This window comes from Labeo rohita, chromosome 16, assembly GCF_022985175.1.
Source record: "Labeo rohita strain BAU-BD-2019 chromosome 16, IGBB_LRoh.1.0, whole genome shotgun sequence".
Taxonomy (NCBI): Eukaryota; Metazoa; Chordata; class Actinopteri; order Cypriniformes; family Cyprinidae; genus Labeo; species Labeo rohita.
The window spans coordinates 25813183-25833932 of NC_066884.1; the positions used below are offsets into that span (position 1 = coordinate 25813183).

Genomic DNA, 20750 nt, shown 5'->3' on the forward strand with positions numbered 1-20750 from the left:
ATATCGTAACTGTGGTGTATACTAAAATAAACAATCATTGCTGTGAGACCTTGAGTTGTTGTTGCACTCGATTCATAAAAAAGCTCCAGCAGTTCTCGTTGTTGTCCAGCAGACCCAGTTCCCGCACCTCACTCCTCACAGCTTTTCTAACACCATCCACCTCCTCTTCACTTAACAGATCAGGGATCTCACCTGGGGTCAAACCACCAATAAACACACTCATTTCACTTAAACAGGGGTCCTTTATGTATTTACACAGCTTTATACTGAGCAAGTAACATTCAGATACTAGCTAATGTTAGATAAATAATAGCTAGGAAACATTTTAGTCTACATACATTAGTATTTATGCAAAAAATGCCACAAATAAGCATTACTGGATTTCTTCCATTTTGTGACATACAATCGAGTGTAATGGATTACAGAGAAACAGAAAATGTAAAGCCAGAACTGGGTTTATGCATTAGTTGTTGATTGCATCTTGAGGTCATGTATTCAAAAATGAAGGCAGATGAAAAAAATCTGGCTGTTTAAACGTTCTTTTTTTTTTTAAAAGACGTCTTTTATGCTTACCAAGGCTGCATTTATTTGATTAAAAACACAGAAACAACTGTAATATTGTGTAATATTATTTCAATTTTAAATAACAGTTTTCTATTTTAATATACTTTAAAACATAATTTATTTCTGTGATGCAAAGCTGAATTTTTAGCAGTCATTACTCAGTGTCACATGATCCTTCATAAATCATTCTAATATGCTGATTTATTATCAATGTTGGAAACAGATGTGCTGCTTAATATTTTTTTGGAAACTGTTATACTTTTATCAGGATTCTTTGATGAATAATAAGTTAAAAAAACAGCATTTATACAAAATAGAAATATTTTCTAACAAGTAAAGTCGTTACTATCACTTTTTATCAATTTAACACATTATTTCTAGGGATGCACCGATACCACTTTTTCCAGTACTCGCCCGACACCGATACTTTTATTTTTGGTACTTGCCGATTCCAAGTACCGATACCGATATTTTAAAATTTACCAGTAAGTTTGTAAAATATTGGGTATAGAAACTAAAAGAATATATATTAGTTGGTTAATTTCATTTATCTAATAGATACAGTCAAACCAAAATTTATTCATATACCTTTTCTCACATTATCAGACATTTTTCACATTATCACACTATCATAGACTATGTCCTGCACCCACTAGTAAAAACATACATATATATATCTCAAAAATTAGGTGGTGTATAGCTGGTGTCTGAATATTTTTTAGTTTGACTATATATCCCTTAGTTTTTTTTTTTTTTTTTCACTTAATTATGCGCATTAAAATGTGTTTTGTTACTTTCACTGTTCAAATTTTTTTTTTTTTTTTTTTTTTTTTTTTTCTCTATGGTACATCATTTTTAATTTAATAGCATTAAACTGCTCCATTGCAGTTACAGTACTGTAATCACGCGTTGTAATAATGCAGGGAACCACTCATTATGAATCTCCTCACTCTGATATTTTCAGAAATATAAGTCACGTTTTTTAATCTGAAACATGCTGCTATTTGGGCTATAATCTAAAGAGACTCAAATAATGCAGAAACACTCATGAAACAAGCAAAACATTCGCAATGCGCTCAAGTACAGTACAGCCTAGCGCATTTCACACAGACTGCTAGTTTCACTTTCGTCGTACAGTCGTGTCTTCTTAAGGTTGAAAATAAATGATGTTTATAGTAAATGCCTCTATAATTTTTGTTTCATATTTATGAATTTGTTTCAATCCAAAAGATGCGTGTGCTAAATATGCGAACATCAATAAAGATCAGGCAACAAATGTGCGCGCTCTCTCTTTCTCTTTGACGCTCTCCCTCTCTCTCTCTCTCTCCCGTTAAATAACTTGTGCATTGCTTTACTTACTTGTTTTTGACATATCCGACCAAACTACAAACTTTCCAGTGATGTCAAGGCGGGATCTTAACTCGACAAGCCGTGCATCTTCGCCGCGGCACGCTCAATCCATTCTGCGTGCTTTGCCTTTCAGCTCGCGCGCATCATCTATACAAGCGTTGATACTGAATGTTTAACATTATATTATTTGCATACATATACTTCATAGACATCCTTAATCTCTAATGACTCCATTCTGCTGTCTGTTGTTTTGTTGTCGGTGTTTGTTTACCTGAATACGCACTTGTCACATGATGTGGTATCGGCCTTTGGTATCGGGGCATTTTAACGAGTACGAGTACGAGTACAGGAGCTCAGTATCGGGCCGATACCGATACCGATAGCATCCCTAATTATTTCTGAATAAAGAGTACTAATTTCTTTCAGAAAAAGAAAGAAAAAAAATTACTGACCCCAAACTTTTAACGGTAGTGTATATTGTTACAAAATATTTCTGTTTTTAAAAAATGCTGTTCTTTTGAGCTTTCTATTCAACAAATAATCATAAAAAAAGTTTTACAGGTTCCAAAAAATATTAAGCAGCACAACTGTTTCCAACATTGATAATAAATCAGCATATTAAAATGATTTCTGAAAGATCATGTGACACTGAAGACTGGAGTAACAATGCTGAAAATTCAGCTTTGCATCGCAGAAATAAATTATTTTAAAATATATAAAAATAGAAAAACACTATTTTAAATTGCAATAATATTTCGGAATGTTACTGTTTTTTTTCTGTGTTTTCGATCAAATAAAATTCACCCTTAATGAGCATAACAAACATATTTAAAAAAAACATAAAAAATCTTACAGATCCAAAACTTTTGCACAGCAGTGTATTACCAGAGAGAAGTCATTTCATATTTTGATGAAATATTATGAGGTTAAAAAATGTTAAAAATGAAACAAATGCATGGATAAATAATAAGCATTTAGAAAATTTATAGGGTGAATTTTCCTTTCATGCCAAATGTAACTAAAATTAAAAATACAAATAAAAATATTTTAATTTAAATGTCTGAAATAAAATAACATAAATAGTAAATCAAACACTTAATTTGTGAAAAAGTGAAATAAGGTAAGGTGAAGTATTGAAAAGACTAACATAAATCTATTTGGAAATATTTGCGCACAAAAATAATAATAAGTATAACAGTACATGAAAAGCAGTTTAAATGAAAATGCATGCAACAAAAAGAATAAAAAATTAAATGAAAACTGAAAATGTAAAAACAAAATATAATCACAAAATATTAATAAAACTATTGCAGTATATAAATAACCACTGCAACTAACTGCAAAATATGGTTTAAGTCATTCATTCATAACATTAATTACAGTAAAAATTCTTAAAGTGATTACGTAAAGTGATTAAGTATTTAAATATGTAATTTACTTATAGCTGTATGTATGTTATGTATGTATGTATGTATATGTATAGTTTTTGTGTAACGTATTCCTTTTTGTGTTATAAAAAATTACTTCACTGCCAAATAAGTGCTATTTAAACAAATCCTTTATGGCATGTAAGAATAACCTCTCTCTGGTGCATTTAAGCATTAGCAATTACACACGCATCAGTTAAATTATGTTACATTTGTTAACTCTGCTGCTTTATTCTGGTTCAAGCACTAAACGGGTCTCCGACCTCTGCGCTTGACATCGGTGACAGATGAGAGCCACCATCTGTGTTCTGAGGGTCCTGATCCAATGACACGCAGGCCTGTTCCAGTCACCCTTAATCTACTTCACTGGCCCCGCTCCATTTACATATGTTTCCCATTCATCAGACCATCACACAATGAGCCCCCCTGTGGCGTGTATAAATGTGTGCGTGTGCGGGAGGCTCTGACCTGACGAGATCAGGGTGCTGATGATGACGAGAAAACGGTCCTCGGGGATCTGAGCGTCTGTGAGGAGCAGGATCGTGGGGATGTTTTTCACCCCCGTCTTCAAGTACAGTCCAGCCAAATCCACCTGAAAACACATGAGAGGTAGCTGAAAACACTTACAATATGAGAGAGCACAACCAGCCGCCAAAATAAGTAAGAGCTGTGGCTTAGCGGTTAGAACATTGAGTCATGGTGCTCAAATGGGAAATTAGAGTTTGAATCTGGTCCGCAACATGTTCAAATCTCATTTTCCCCTCTTTTTCTTACCATTTCTTATCACCTTTCCAACTTTCCTCTTAAATAATGACAAAAATTCTTCAAAATCAACACGTCAGAACCAATACAAAATAAACTCACTGTGAAATTCTACATAGTACAAATAATTCTGCTACTTTAAATACTTAAGCTCTAAAATGGCTGTATTCTGATTGGCTATGAATGTTTTTATCATTTTTCAGCTGAAAAAAAAGCTTTGAAAGTGATTCCAATGATACTTTTACTCTGTGTCATTACGGTTATAGGTCTGGTGCGTAGTTTAAGCCTAAATGCAATACTGCATATTTACATATATGCATAGAAACAGGATGAGACCAAGATGAAGTGTCTTTTCATGATTATGTGTAGAGGGCATCAAACAGTGAGTGTCGAGTGTATAGAGATCAATGCAGCTCAGCCAACTGGCCTCAGATTTACCACACACTGATGAATGAAATGATAGCAGCGGCCTCATCAATAGGGCATTGAAATATTTGCCTTGGTTCTTTAATAGGATCTGGCAATTACTCCCCATTGCATCCGGGCAGGACTAAATGAGATCGATGGAGCCGGACGGGGTATTGATCAGGGAAAGTGTTGTCTAAAAGAAAGCTTGATCTCTGGTAATGAATCACCGCCATTTTAGATTTATCCTCACCTCAATGCAGCGATGGGTACTATGATTTGGGCAGCTGTTGGCTTGGCATAATATCATCGTCGCATTTGTTGTGGTTTTTGCTGTATGCAGTTTTCTAATTTTCATCTTGCACACCATTGATTGTATTGTGCGGTCTACTGGCATGAACTCTGAGGACGCGGTTACCTTTAGGTCCTGTATGTTGTAGCCCTTGCTGAGGGTGGGCTGGAACACATCCATGTTGGAGAGGTGGGCGGCAAGGCGGGTCAGGCTTTGTTTGCCACTGCCCCCCACACCTACGAGCAGGGCATGGCCTCTAGGACATGCCAGGATGCGAGTGATACGACACCTGCAGAAGCCAGTCAAAAAAAAACCATGTGTGTGTAATTACAGTTGAATCTGTATTCAGTAAAGCACATACTGCAGACGTAGCACTCACACATGCTGCATGGCTTCCTGGAACAGCACCAGGTTCATGGCAGAGTGGAGCTCGTTGTAGCTGTCCAAAGCCTCAGTGAGGATACAGCTGAGCTGCTCCCATCCAGCTACGGGCAGGTAGGAAGGTTCTGCAGAGCCCACACTGCGGTGCAGGTATATTAGTGGCTCCTGCAACACTGCATCTTCCTCTATTTCCTTTGGGAGACAAAGACGAGGCAACTACATGTTAAAGGACAATAGTATTAACATACATATTGAAATTGCATAATAGAGTAGTTACTGGAGTTTTACTAAGATAAAGGGAAAGAGCAATCAGGATTTTTTACATCATATACAGTCAAATGAAAAATGTTATAATCATTTTTAAAATCATTTTTAAACTAACATTACCTACAAACAACATTTTTTATAATATATTTTTTACTAGTGGGTGCAGGACACTGTAGTTCATTTATATAAGCAAAATAAAGAAAACTGTGACATATTATACCCAAAAATTCTTCATACAGTGAACTACCAGTAAAATTGCAAAAAATTTGGGACCAAAAATTTGATTTGACACTTTGACCTGACCGTTTTTCGTTACATATCTTTCTATCAAAATTATCCAACATTATCAAGATGAATTTGTTCTGACGCAGTTTAACTCCGAGTTCTTGTCATATTTTATTACCATTTTCTAAACTATAGCAAATAAACTGTGATAATGTGAGAAATGTTGAAGGTGTCTGAAAAGTTTGACTGTGTAATTATATATAACTAAAAAAAAAAAAGTTTGTAGACAAACTTTAAGTTGGCTTGAAAAAGCCTAGCCAGAGAGCTTTTCAGTTAGAAGTAGTTAAGTTTTAATTTAGTATTTTTAAAATACTGGCTAGATACTGTAGAACTGTACTGGTTAGGAAAAGCTGGTTAAGAAAAACCAGCTAAAACCAGCTAACTTAGCAAAAATATGTAAAAAAAAAACAGCTAAAACCAGTTAATTTAGCAAAAACAGCTAAAAGCCAGCTAAAATCAGTTAATTTAGCGGAAAAAACCCCCAGCTAAAAACAGCTAAAACCAACTGAAACCAGCTGATTTAGCAAAAACAGCTAAAACCAGCTGATTTACCAAAAAAAAAAAAACTAAAAGCAGCTACAACCAGTTAATTTAACAACAAAACAGCAAAACACCAGCTAAAACCAGTTCATTTAACAAAAGCAGCTAAAACCAGTTCTTTTGTTTGAGAAAAAACAGCTAAAAACCAACTAAAACCAGTTTATTTCACAAAAACAGCTTCGACCAGGTCTTTTAACGAAAAAAAGCTAAAACAACAACAAAAAAAAAAGTTAAAACCACTTAATTTAACAAAAACAGCTAAAAAAATCCCAGCTAAAACCAGTAAATTTGGCAAAAAAAACAGCTAAAAACAGCTAAAAATGTGCTGTAATTACAAATATTTATTTATTTATTTATTTACTTATTACTATTTTATTTATTATATTTCTAAAAACAGTTTTAGTGTATTTCTTATTCCATTGTGGAAAATTTTCCATAGTACTGAAAACAAAATAAAGAAAAAAAGAGAAATAATATGGTGTCTTCCAGTTGTTTTATTATTATTATTCATTTTTTATTTTATTTTATTTTTTTTTGTGAAAAATGCCGAAACATTTAAGGCTTTGAAGAGACAGTTCACCCAAAAATTCTTTTTGTGTGACTTTATTCATGATGCAGGAGCCAGCGTTCTGGCCCTCATACTGTTATGAGCGTACATCGAAGACTGACATGGAGGAGAATAAATTGTTGAATAAAGTCGTTCTTTTTGTTTTCTTAGTGCACAAAAAGTATTCTCGTAGCTTCATAACATTACGGTTGAACAACTGATGTCACATGGACTATTTTAACGATGTCTTTACTACCTTTCTGGGCCTTGAACGTGTCATTTGTGTTGCTGTATATGCATGGTCAGAAAGCTCTCAGATTCATCAAAAAATATCGTAATTTGTGTTCCGAAGATGAACAAAGGTTTTACGGGTTTGGAACGACGAGGGTGAGTAATGACAGAATTTTTATTTTTGGCTGAACTATCCCTTTAACAGCAGTAAACATGCCTTGCTGGTTTACCTCAGAGGCCTGTCGTGTGATGTCCGCCTGCAGCCTATGAAACAGCTGAAGCTCAGATGTTTCAAAAAAGCGATCCGAATAAACTCTTCTGGATTCATGGATCCAAAGTCGAACCAGATCCGCACCCTGTCTAACACACTCTGGCCTGGAGAACAGGAGACCCTAGATGCACATACAAACACAGACACAAAGTGTTAGCTGACTCAACATATCTACAGTTTTAATTACTGTGCACAGAGGGAATGCTTACCTGGAACAGCCGAAAGAGATCCCACATGTTGAAGAGATAGTAAAACTTTGTGGAGGTGGGGAGGAAGTGCTGAAGCACCCTGTCATGGAGGACTACAGCCGCTTTCACCACAGCAGGAGTACTTCTCACCACAGCTGGGGTGAATGGCAACCTCTGCAGGTGGAAGCTCAGGACAGAGCCAAAGATGGAGCTGAGGGTCTCGCAGCTGGGTGTGCCGACCGTTAACACTGTGAAATGCCTCTGATGAAAATTAAGGTGAAGATTTGTCACGTGATGTCTTTCAAACACAATTTTTATATTATAGTATCCACTTTTTTCTTAAATGCAGAAGTCAGCCTATAAGTGAGACTTCCGGTTCATTAGCCACTATAGGGAAATAACAAAAAGAATAACACGCAGTAAATAGGAAAACTATGCACTACAATCCAGTGTTTTCATAATTAAAATAATAAATTAAAATAACATGGTAAGACAAATTGGTGTTTTGTACAGCTAAAAATAGCTGGATGCGCATGAGACCGGAAGCCTGATCCATAACATTTACGAATATCTGTGCCCACTCTTACGGAACTTATTTTAACTGCACATTTTTTAACCACAATCAAGCTATTATGGACGGAACAAACTAAGTTGAGAATTTTAAACCGTCTCCCTTTAAATTCATAAGTTTGAATTTGGTCATGACCCACAGTAGGGTTGTGCCGATAGTCGATAGTATTGTGTATCGACAATATATATATATATATATATATATATAAACACAAGCATTGATTAGATTGGCCGCATCGCAGTGTTTTTTAAAGTGCATGAACTCGCACTACACTGAGCTAGGCTAGTCATTATGTTAATGTTCTTCACTCATTGTGTGTAGCTGCTTTTTTCGCGATTTTTGAATAACTAAGGAAATGTAAGCATTAGTAACTTACAATGTTTCTATTAAATTGTTATCATGTTAAACATAAATTAAGTCATATTGAAAACACTAGGCTGCTAGCCTTATGCTGGTGTTGGTTCACTTTCCGTTAATGAAGCGAAATAAATAATTAAAGAAATTAGCACCATAATATTGTGTATCGGCGATCTCACAGGCTGACAATAGGACGATATGAAGATTTAGCATATCACCCAACACTAACACACAGGATACTGAATTAGAATGAAAAGAGAATATTTCTGCATTTTAACTGTTAATCCTTTTTTTTGGACTAAATATTCATACTTATTCCCTAATATGTTAAATTTATGTTTAATAATACTTTTATACAAAATACAATTTTATAATTACTTTAATTGTAATACATCCAAGGTGTTCATGTCTTTCTTTCTTCAGTCGTAAAGAAATTGTTTTTTGAGGAAAACATTTCAGGATTTTTCTCCATATAATGGACTGATATGGTGCCCCGAGTTTGAACTTCCAAAATGCAGTTTCTCAAATGCAGTTGTAAACGATCCCAGCTGAGGAAGAAGGGTCTTATCTAGCGAAACGATCAGTTATTTTCATTTTAAAAATACAATTTAAATACTTTTTTATTCTCAAACGCTCATCTAGTCTTGCTCTCCCTGAACTCTGTGTATTCTGGCTCAAGACGGTTAGGGTATGTTAAAAAACTCAAACCGTATTTTCTCCCTGAACTTAAAAAATCATTTCAAAATCATCCTACATCACTACAGAATTTCCGACCCAGTCTTTGCAAAGTGAACATGCAAAGAAGATCAAACACCCTTAACAAAAAAGGTAAAACAGCGATATAGGACAATTTAGAAGTTGAGGGAGAACATGAGATGGGAGTTTTCGACATACCCTAACTGTCATGAACCGGAAAAAAAGTCGCAAAAAGTAAGACAAGATGAGCATTTGACATTAAAAAGTATATAAATTTTATTATTTTTATGAAAATGACCAATCGTTTCACTAGATAAGACCCTTCTTCGGCTGGGATAATTTATAACCGCATTTAAACTGCATTTTGGAAGTTCAAACTCGGGGCACCATATCAGTCCATTATATGGAGAAAAATGCTGAAATGTTTTCCTCAAAAAACATAATTTCTTTACGACTGAAGAAAGAAAGACATGAACACCTTGGATGACAAGGGGGTGAGTACATTATCTGTAAATTCTTGTTCTGTAAGTGGACTTCTCCTTTAATTTTTAATATATTAACTTGCATTCAAAAATAGACAAAACAGTGAAAAATACAGTACCACAAATTGTCCATGACCATTTTATGCCACTTAATAAATAGTAACATATTGACATAATTTATTATGTTATATATTTATATAATGTAAATTATTTATTTAGTTATTTTTTTAAGTATTTTTAAAATATCACAAATACAAAATAAATTTACATTACTATATGTGGCATAGAAATTGATTATTAATGACTATTAATAATATTTGCATATGTGGTGCATATGATAACAGGTTTGTTTAATAGATACTGAGATATATTTTTACACTTACCTTTTTTTAAACTATTTTAATTCTACATGAAAAGCATTTTCAATTTAGTTCTGAATGGTTAACAACACTAAAGAAGCTCAAATACCTGCAGTCTGGGGTTAACTGTAAAACTCCCCGATGTTGGATTCATACAGGAGACATAATGGGTGTTGTGTATGTCTTTTATTGTTAACTTCTGGCTGTCATACCTAGAAACAATATAGAAAATTGTAGAGTATTTTGAGAAGTAATATCTCACTTAAGTGAAATAAATGAAAGAAATGTTGACATTGTGTTACCAGTGCTTGTAATCCAGATGCTGGCGAATGAGAGCGTGTGGCTGAGAGGTCCCATAACTGTCCACAGCTGCCATGTTCACGTCATCAATGAAATAGATGAGTCTTTTGTTATTTGGAGGTGCGTAACTCCTACCAGCCTTCCTCTCAAGAGGTTTCTCCATTGCCTCTGATAATAACAATACAAAGTGTTGTTTTAAAGAAATTCCATCATTTTCTAAGAAATTCCATAACTAATGCAAGTAAAATTCACCTGTTAGTGGGATACATTTAATATATTCCTATAAGTAATTAAGAGCAGATTTTTTTTCTGTCTAAAATGTGTATGTTGCTTGGTATGTGTGAACAAGTTCAGACCTACTAAAAACTTTTTTTTTAGTTTTAAATGTTTAATAAAGCAAATATTTACTTAACATCTATTCAAGTACACCCTGAGGTACACTTGGGTGGAATCAAGTTATTTCTATAACTGGATGAAATGAAATTTGGTCTATGGACCACAAGGAGGTGCTGTTCTACACATCTGAAGCTTTTAGAGAAATGTGATGAAATGCATGCTGTCACACTCACTTTGCAGCATGGATGCAGTGGTATGAAAGTGAAGGGGAACTTTTGCGGATATAAAGTTCTCTGGTAGTTTTTCCAGAAGGTTCCTGACCACAGCAGACTTCCCAGTGCCTGCTCCACCGACCAGCATAAGAGGCTGAGACGTCTCCAGCAACATGCTCATGAAATACTGCAGTCTGACCGTCTCAACCGTTGGAACTAACAAAGACTGTAGGCCAAAAAAAGTGCATTTGATCACTCAAGTCATATTTAGCTTATCTAAATCAATAAATAACACTGAAAGTCAGTGTTGAAATAATACAATTAAATAACATTCAAGGAAGAATTAAATAATACATTGACAACATTGAGAATGTTAACTTTTTTCTTGAGCAGCAAATCAGCAATGCAGAATAATTAAAACAGAAATATTAGAATGCTAACAGTATTTCACTTTTTTGTTTGTCCTTCATGTGCAGACCCCTTCTGAGAAAAAAAGGATCAAAGCTCTTACACAGTGAAAACGTAAATACTGGAATAATGGAAAAGCTGTGGGATACTTTGCAAGAGCACTTTGAATGAACTTTTATGAACTTTTAGAACAGTTCTACAATGCGACACGACAAACCTGTAGGTCCAGTTCATCACTATGACTACCCTATTATCAACATTACAGCTTCATCTTCCAAGTATAAAAATAAAGACAATGGCCGCACACACACATGCATAATTCTGATTACTTTGAACGGTAATCAGATCCAAAACTCTTCTGACTGCAGGTTCAGCTCATGATGGAGGGAGGTTGTTTTCTCTGTATCTGTTCACTGACCCACTCTAATGCACTAACTGCACTAAATTAGCATGCCATTATTTTGAAATTAAAGTGGTTCACTGTGAGAGTGAATTTTCTCAGGAGAATTTTCTCAGCGGATCACAAAGGACTATATTGTGTTGTAAAGAACATGTTCACAGTATGTTATTCTGAATGTAACAGGAAGTATTAGTGTATTCAGAGAGTTCTTACATCAAACTTAGACTTCAGCTTCCTGCAATACATAATCCTGTCCTTACCTGTACAGGTGTATCAGGGTCCATCTCAAATGTGGGCATTCTGTCGGTCCATGGCAGGAAGCGTTTGGAATGAGGATCTAGATAGTAGTCAAACACAGAACCCTGGACAGGAAACTTCACACTCTTTATCTCTTTGATCCACCACTGACTGAACTCAGCCCGATAATCATGGAGCTGAGAAATAAAAAACAACAACATAAATAGAGACATGCTAGCATACAGAAATTATAAATGCTATATTCAGAATAAATATTTTCATTATCTGATAGTCCTATCAAAAAAAAAGACTATGGGTGATTTTTAGACTATGATCCCTCTAGTGACAAACAGTTTAAGCTCAGCTTTGCTCAGATTCAGAGAGAAATTAGTGTACAAAAGAATTAACAAAAAATGTAAACTTATATTTAAATTAAATTTTTCTCAATTCCAGTCTCTGTGTAGTTACTGTGTTTTGTCTTAGTACAAAACAAAACTTTGACATTAAGTATTTGCATTAACTGATATTTACCCAAAACAAAAACAAAATTAAACAAAAACAAAAAGCACAACAAAAACAAAAAAACAAAAACTAACAAAAAAAACTACACAAAACAAATACCTGATCCTGAATGATGGCTTCACCAAAAGCCCAAACGCAAAATAAAACAAAGCAAACTAACCTAAACCAAAATAAAAAGAAACAAAACAAATACCTGATCCTAGAATGTGGCTCTGCCAAAAGCCTAAAAACAAAACAAAGCAAACTAAAACAATAAAACAAAACAAATACCTGATACTGGAATGTTGCTCCACCAAAATCCCAAAAACAAACCAACCAACAAACGAACAAAAAAAGCAAACTAAGACAAAAACAAAAAAAAACAAATAGCTGATCCTGGAATGTAGCTACACCATAAGCCAAAAAACAAAACAAACCAAAGCAAACCAAAAACAAAACAAATGAAAACAAAACCAAACAAAACATAACCAAACAAAACAAATACCTGATACTGGAATGTTGCTCCACCAAAACCCAAAAACAAAACAAACTAAAGCAAACCAAAAACAAAACAAATGAAAACAAAACAAAACAAAAACAAATACCTGATACTGGAATGTTGCTCCACCAAAAGCCCAAAAAAAAAAAAAAAACAAACAAAAAAAAAACTAAGACAAAACAAATACCTGATCCTAGAATGTGGCCCTACCAAACGCCCAAAAACAAAACAAAAAAAAACAAAGCAAACTAAGACAAAACAAAACAAAAAACAAATACCTCATCCTAGAATGTGGCTCCCCCAAAAGCCTAAAAACAAAACAAAACAAACAAAGCAAACTAACACAAAACAAAACAAATACCTGATCCTGGAATGTGGCTCTGTCAAAAGCCCAAAAACAAATCCAAACAAAACAAAACCAAACAAAACAAATACCTGATACTGGAATGTTGCTCCACCAAAACCCAAAAACAAAACAAACTAAAGCAAACCAAAAACAAAACAAATGAAAACAAAACAAAACAAAAACAAATACCTGATACTGGAATGTTGCTCCACCAAAAGCCCAAAAAAAAAAAAAAAAAACAACAAAAAAACAAACTAAGACAAAACAAAACAATTACCTGATCCTAGAATGTGGCCCTACCAAACGCCCAAAAACAAAACAAAAAAAACAAAGCAAACTAAGACAAAACAAAACAAAAAACAAATACCTCATCCTAGAATGTGGCTCCCCCAAAAGCCCAAAAACAAAACAAAACAAACAAAGCAAACTAACACAAAACAAAACAAATACCTGATCCTGGAATGTGGCTACACAAAAAGCCCAAAAAAACCTAAACAAAACAAAGCAAAACAAAGCAGAACAAAACAAAACAAATAATAACAAATAAAATAATAAAATAATAAAAATAAAAATAAAATAATAAACAAAAATACCTGATCCTGGAATGTGGCTCCACCAAAAGCCCACACACAGGCGAACACAAAGTACATCTCATAGATTTCCCGTGGAGTGTCTGCCGGAATATTCTCAGGAGTTAACAGACAATCCAACAAGGAGCACAGAGTCTGAAAAAGATAAAAGACATCAGTAAAGATTTGAAAAGCACAGTATAGGCCTGTATGAATGAGTGTACAGTATCTGTGTGAATGGTACACCTGAACCATGCTGTTCTCAGTAATAGGAATGATCGTCTTAAAGGAGCTTCTCATTTTTTCAATACAGCGAGGGACATATTTGTCAGTAAGAATGGTCAGGTGTGCTCTCTCGGTTTGCCTTTCCCTCCGATCAATCCAACTCGTAACATACCTAGACATGGAGGAACAAGAGGCTGTTCAATTAAGACTAATCCATCACAAATGTGAACCGCTATGAATTAGATGGCATATTTTGGACAAAAAGTGAATTCAGTAAATTTCTCACAGGTTCCAGCTCAGCTCTTGAGGATTGATGTGCAGGATGCCAGCTCGGGACACGGTGGCAGGTGTGGCATGTTTCAGGTGACTGATCTCAAACAGTAGTCTCATCGAGGGGGTGAGTGGGATACGTTCATTATTAGCCAGAGTAAGAACCTGCACAGACATGCACAACATCATTGCCAATATTCATAATTCCTTGTTTTTTTCTTTTTTCAAATTGTATATGCTATGTTTAGTGGAGTGTTTAAATGTGTCAAAATGCAATTTTAGTACTTCAGATTAATCAGCTGAATACAAATGTCCTCATAAAAACCATGCACAAACTGTGTGGGTACCTTGTTGTCATCCATGACAGTGTTGAGAGACTCAATCCACATGGGGTCAATGTCTCCATCCAGAACAATCCACTTTGGCCCCGAGTGAGAGTTACTGGCTTGATCCCGCATGAAATGTGACAATAAACCTGCCACATGAAGAGATTTACAATTTTAAAGTCCACCCGGGGAGAATGGATCTCATGTCTAAACTGTAAGTTATGTACTGTGAATTGGACAGGATCAGCTCTACAAAACACTGGATGCTGATGTACCATCTTTCCATTCCCGAGTGGCCGGATGGAAGAATCCCAACAGTTCATCGTTGCTTATTGCTTTTGGGTTCAGATCATTCCAGAAAGGCTTCTTTCCCATGTTGAAGTAGGTTTTGTGAAGAGTTTTTAGGATCTGTTTAGGGACAGAGTAGACAATTATGATTATCACATATATATTACAGATATATATATATATATATAAAAAGTTAGGACACCCTTTTGAATTCCATGGTTTTCTGTATCAGGAGATCATTAAAAAAAAACTGGTCCCTGGCTGGTCTTAAAATTTCAAAAATAAAACCAGATGAACAACAACACAGGACAAAATGCACCATCTCATTATTTACTGAACAAAAATAAAGCCAAAATGGAAAAGCCATGTGTGACAAAGTTAGGACACCCTTACTGTTAACATTGGAATTAAGAGGATATATAACAGTCAAGCACTGCTAATCAAATACCTTTGATTAACTGATCATCAGCAAGTCTGAGCGCCTCTATAAAAGCATGAGCTTCAGCAGTTTGCTGGTCTGGCAGACAACCCAAGAACTACACCTCAGACTCTACAGGCCTCAGTTAACATGTTAAATGATAAAGTTCGTGACAATACCATTAGAAAAATATGAGACAAAAATGGCATGCTTGGAAGGCTTGGCAGAAGAAAGCCTCTTCTATCTAAAAAAAAAAAAACATTGCAGCGCAATGTTGCATATGAACAAAACACAAGTCTTCTAGAATAATGTTCTTTGAACAGACGAGACCGAAGTGGAGATGTTTGGCCATAATGCACAGCGCCAAGTTTGGTGAAAACCTACAGAGCATATCACCTCATACCGAAAGACAAGCATGCTGGAGGAGGGCTGATAATTTTGGGCTTGATTTGTAGCCACAGGACCTGGGCACCTCACAGTCATTGAGTTGGCCATGAACTCCTTTGTATATCAAAGTATTCTAGAGTCAAATGCGAGGGCATCTGTCCAACATCTAACATCAAAATTGGGTCATGCAACAGGACAATGATCCCAAGCACACCAGCAAATCTACAACAGAATGGCTGAAAAGAAAAGAAGGAAGGTGTTGCAACAGCCCAGTCCAAGTCCAGAGCTCATTCTGACTCAAATGTTGTGGTGAGAGCTGTGCATGAGCAAATGCCCACAAACCTCAAATAAACTGGAGCAACGTTGAAAAGAAAAGTGGTCCAAATTCCTCCAGAACAATGTGAGAGACTGATAAAGTCACACAGAAAATGAATGCTTCAAGTTATTGCTGCTAAAAGTGGATCTACAGGCAATTGACTCATAGGGTGTCCTTTGTCACACATGGCCTTTCCCTCTTGGTTGTATTTTTCTTAAATAAATAATTACACTGTGTGATATGTCATGTGATGATGTTTATCTGAGGATTTTCCAAATTTTAAGACCTGCCAAGGACCAGATAATATGTTATTATGTCCTGAAAACAGTGAAATTCAATAGCGTGTCCTAACTGTTTCACATGAAAGTATATATATATATATATATATATATATATATATATAATGTGTGTTTTCTGTGATTATTATACACTTTCAACGTATTAATGCTTTATTTTAATTTTTGCGTAGTGGCAATATATTTTTTATGGAAACCTGTTTAATAAACAATAAATAAATTACTGAATAACATTTTTTTTTAAAAGTTATTTGTGACTTTTTATCTCAAAAATCTGACTTTTTTTCCTCACAATTCTGAGAAATAAAGTTCTGAAAATTCTGATATTTTGATGTACTGTATACCCACAATTGCGAGTTATAGTTAGAATTAAAGTCAGATAAATATATATAGAGTTTGTCTGACAATTCTGAATATAGGGTCAGAATTGAGACAAACTAGCAAATCTAAAAAAAAAGAAAAGAAGTCAGAACCTGAGAGATAAACTCTTAATTCTTAAGTTTGTATCTCGCAACTGAGACTTTTTCTGGCAATTGTGAGTTTATATCTTGCAATTCTGACTCTTTTTTAAATGAAATTCTGACTTTTTTTCTCAGAATTATGGAGTTTATAACACCCAGTTGTGACTTAAGTTAGAATTGTGAGATATAAACTCACAATTTCAAGTTTATATCTCACAAATCTAAGAAAAGTCAGAATTTCATAAAAAAAAGAAGAAAAACTACAACTCATAATTGCAAGTTTATATCTCCCATTTGCGAGAAAAAGTCAGAAGTGTGAGTCGCAATAACATTTTTACGTTTTTTATTCAGTGGTGGAAACGGGCTTCCATAATGTTTGAATCAATAAATAAATAATAAATAATAAGCTTCAATTATTTGATAAAATGCTGAGTTTCTGGGAAGCACAAGAACATTAATAAATGCATAAAATTATATTAAATATATTACTACTTAACAAAATAAATAACACTGGGTTGCAATTATCTGCAAAAAATTTGGGTTGCTGAGTTGAAAAGGACATCAGTGTGACTAAAAACATTAAAAAACACAAATATTTTAAATTTTAGTTAAAATATCATTCATGTAATTCACCTTGTGCAATGTGTTTACAAAGCCTTAAAGAAGGCATCATACTGTACATTTTACTGTTATCATTTCCAAATTTAATATGAAAATATAACCAAACTCAATAATGTATCTGTCCACAAAACTACCATTTAAACACATTTATTAATCATCTTTTAATTAATCATCAGCAGTAATGGGAATAACGGCGTTACTAACGCCATTGCTTTTTTTCAGTAATGAGTAATCAAATGAACTACTGTTTCCCCCGTTACAACGCCATTACCCTTACTGTCAATAAAATGCAGCGTTACTATAATTAAGCTCACTGAATCAGTTTTCATCAGAGCAGGCTCTCTCTCAGCCACAGGACCTGCAAAGTTTTTTTTTCTTTGGTGTGTGTGTTGGGGGGGTTGGTGCAAAGTCCCTTTAAGGCAAGTCATTTCACTCAGCAGCCATCTTTGAAATGCCTCTCGGGCAGGCAGGTGCAGCTCCTATCTATTTGAATGGGGAAACATCAAATTCTACAAAACTGTTCACCAGTATTACGATTAAATTTCCTATTTGAAATCACCAATGAAATATGACAACAAACTGCCTCATAAATATCGTTCCTTAAGCTCCAATAGCGTTAAAAAAAGCTTATTTTTCAGGCGAGATCAGCTAGTGCGCATACGCAGTATTAAGCGCACGTCTCAGAACGCTGACTGTTTCTATATCAACCGGGACTTGCAGCTGCAGTGACGCGCTGACTTTACTAGTCAACGATTGGCTCTTTCATTAAGAAGGCGGGGCTTCGCGGCCATAATGAGCGTTACATCTTTCCCCATTCCAAACTACACGAGTGACCAATCTTGGGTATTCTATAGTCTCTGGGTTGGTGGGAGACAACCACATAATTGATGATGATTGGCTTAGGTACAGTACATTTCCAGTGCGGGTGTTCCATTGTTGCCAAGTAAGTTTTTTTTTTTTTTTAAATAACACAATAACAACAGATGCAAGTAATCGTAGACTACTCATCAGGATGAAAGCCTCCACTGGATCAAGCTGCGCGTTGCATCGTGTTGCATTCTTGAGGTAAATTCTGGGTTATTCCTCTCAGCGCATCTTCTTCCAAAAACGAAAAGTAGCCGAGATGAGCTTGATCAACGTTCAAGTTTGTTTACGGAGGTGATGTGGGCAATTACATGCCGCGTGCCTCACGTGGATATTTCAAATTTGAAAAGCGGAGCCGCTTGTGGGCATGATTATATTAGAGGTAATGAGTTTAGACAGGAAAAACTGAAGCTCTTGTTGGTTTCATACGGATTGCTTTATCAGAGAATATTTGTTTTCAACGTGGCTTACTTCATTTCAAAGTGGACGTTTTAAGCTATTACATATATTTTTCATGTCCGCGGGTTTAAGCGACCCCAATAACGTGGTATTTATCCCCTGGAGGTGTCTCTCACATTGTCCCACAGCAACATTGAAATAGTGTAAATTAGTGTACAATGTTTTATAATAATAATTATTCTATTTAGTGTCAATTTCATTAATTTAACATATTTAATAATACTGGAGGCATCCTATCTGACATATTTGAACTTTTTTTTTTAAGTAACACAATAGTTACTTTTACTTGTATTTACTTACTTTTTTAATAATGATGTAACTCAGCTACTATTTGTGAGAAGTACCTAGTAACTATAACTAATCACTTTTTTAAAGTAACATGCCCAACGCTGATCATCAGGCAAAATGTCACAATCAATATTTTAGAGATATTTTACATAATAAAAATACAGAATACGTAGTGAATGTGAAGTAATTAGTGAATTTGTTCAGAACTTAATGGTTTTATTCAAAACATCAGGGAATGTGGACAGGTAATAGTCTGTAATCACAAAGTGTGTACCTGGCTTTTTCCAGTCCCAGCATCACCAACCACAAACACTGAGTGATGAACAGATAAAAGCTCCTCAAGCTGAACAACCTTCATTAAAAATAACAATCAAATAAGAGGTTAACAAGGGATCTGATAACGTAACACTAAACAAATAATAACACAGTGTGCAGAGAGTTTCTTACTTTCAGAATGAATGTGTCCTCAGGTTGAAGCTTTAACTCTAGACTCGTCTGACGGACTATCTGCTCAAACTCTGCATCAGTTCGTCGTTCTACCTCCAAACCAGGGAACAAATCTCTAATCAGACCCAGAAACACCGAAACGTCTTCCGAAACGATCTTTGGCATGTTGAAATCTCTCAAAGCTTGCATCAACACCTACATGACGTAAAAAAACAGTGTAAAAACACAAGGCTCCTTTATGTATACAGCTAAACATCAAGCATCTAAACAAATTTTTAGCACCTGATCCTCTGGCTTAGTGCGATCTGCTCTTTTAAGAGCTCCAGCAACAACAAGGACAGGTTTGACAGCACGCAAACCCCAGTCATAGTGGTCCTACAGCAGAGAATACATTTAGTTCAAGAGCAGGCGCAAACAGGACAAGTGTTTTTCCTGTACTGCATCTTTACAGCTCAGTGTACCTGTTTGGAGAGCAGCTCTTTACAGAGTCTGTAGAGGGTGATGAACTTGTTGCCCAGAATCTGAGCACTCTGAAATCCCTCAGACATCAGCATGATCTCACAGATCAGCTCCATGTCAGGAACCACCATTGCACATGGCCTGCAAAACACATTCATGAACTCCTCTACACACTGCTGATACAGCATTTAAAGAGAGGACATCATCTATTTCACACAACATATAAAATTAAATAAAACCTGATACAACGTCTTAGGTCGAAAACAAAACAAAAAACAAAATAAAACAGAACTTTAAAAAATTAAACTAAATAAAACAACACAGAATGAATCATAACAAAAAACTAAAAATAAAACTAAATTAATCAAAATAAAACAAAAAACAAAACAGAATTAATCAAACAAAACAAAATTAAACAAAATAAAATAAAACAGAATAAAACAAAACAAAAACTAAACTAAACTAAATAAAACAAACAAAAAATCTAATAAAATAAAATAAAACAACAGAATAAATAATAACAAAAAACAACACAAAATAAAACAGAATAAAACAAATCAAAACAAAAGTTATTTAAAAACAAAACAAAATAACAAAAACAGAATAAAATAAACTAAATAAATCAAAACAAAAACTAAAACAACACAGAATAAATCATAACGAAAAAACAAAACAAAATTAATCAAAATAAAACAAAAAAACAAAACAGAATAAATCAAAACAAAACAAAATGAAACTAAATAAAACAAAAAACAAAAAAACAGAATAAATCAAAACAAAAAATAAAATAAAACAAAACAAAACAATAAAATAAAACTAAACAAACTAAAAAAAAAATCAAA

The 20750-nt window shown here is 34.6% G+C and overlaps 1 protein-coding gene across 1 annotated transcript in view; it reads right to left on the minus strand.

Annotated features, from left to right (window-relative positions):
- The window catches only part of LOC127178502 (dynein axonemal heavy chain 11), an 87917-nt gene that overhangs the window by 37054 nt on the left and 30113 nt on the right, over nt 1-20750 (minus strand). Inside the window, exons 36-54 of the mRNA XM_051131412.1 lie at nt 19911-20049; nt 19732-19824; nt 19450-19644; nt 19277-19354; nt 14880-15012; nt 14626-14753; nt 14295-14443; nt 14030-14180; nt 13808-13939; nt 11892-12065; nt 10845-11049; nt 10278-10443; nt 10085-10187; nt 7532-7771; nt 7282-7443; nt 5180-5373; nt 4927-5089; nt 3810-3933; nt 50-192 (exon numbers count right to left, since the gene is read on the minus strand). Of these exons, the coding sequence (XP_050987369.1) occupies nt 50-192; nt 3810-3933; nt 4927-5089; nt 5180-5373; nt 7282-7443; nt 7532-7771; nt 10085-10187; nt 10278-10443; nt 10845-11049; nt 11892-12065; nt 13808-13939; nt 14030-14180; nt 14295-14443; nt 14626-14753; nt 14880-15012; nt 19277-19354; nt 19450-19644; nt 19732-19824; nt 19911-20049 (2872 nt within the window). The remainder of the gene's footprint in view (nt 1-49; nt 193-3809; nt 3934-4926; nt 5090-5179; nt 5374-7281; nt 7444-7531; nt 7772-10084; nt 10188-10277; nt 10444-10844; nt 11050-11891; nt 12066-13807; nt 13940-14029; nt 14181-14294; nt 14444-14625; nt 14754-14879; nt 15013-19276; nt 19355-19449; nt 19645-19731; nt 19825-19910; nt 20050-20750) is intronic.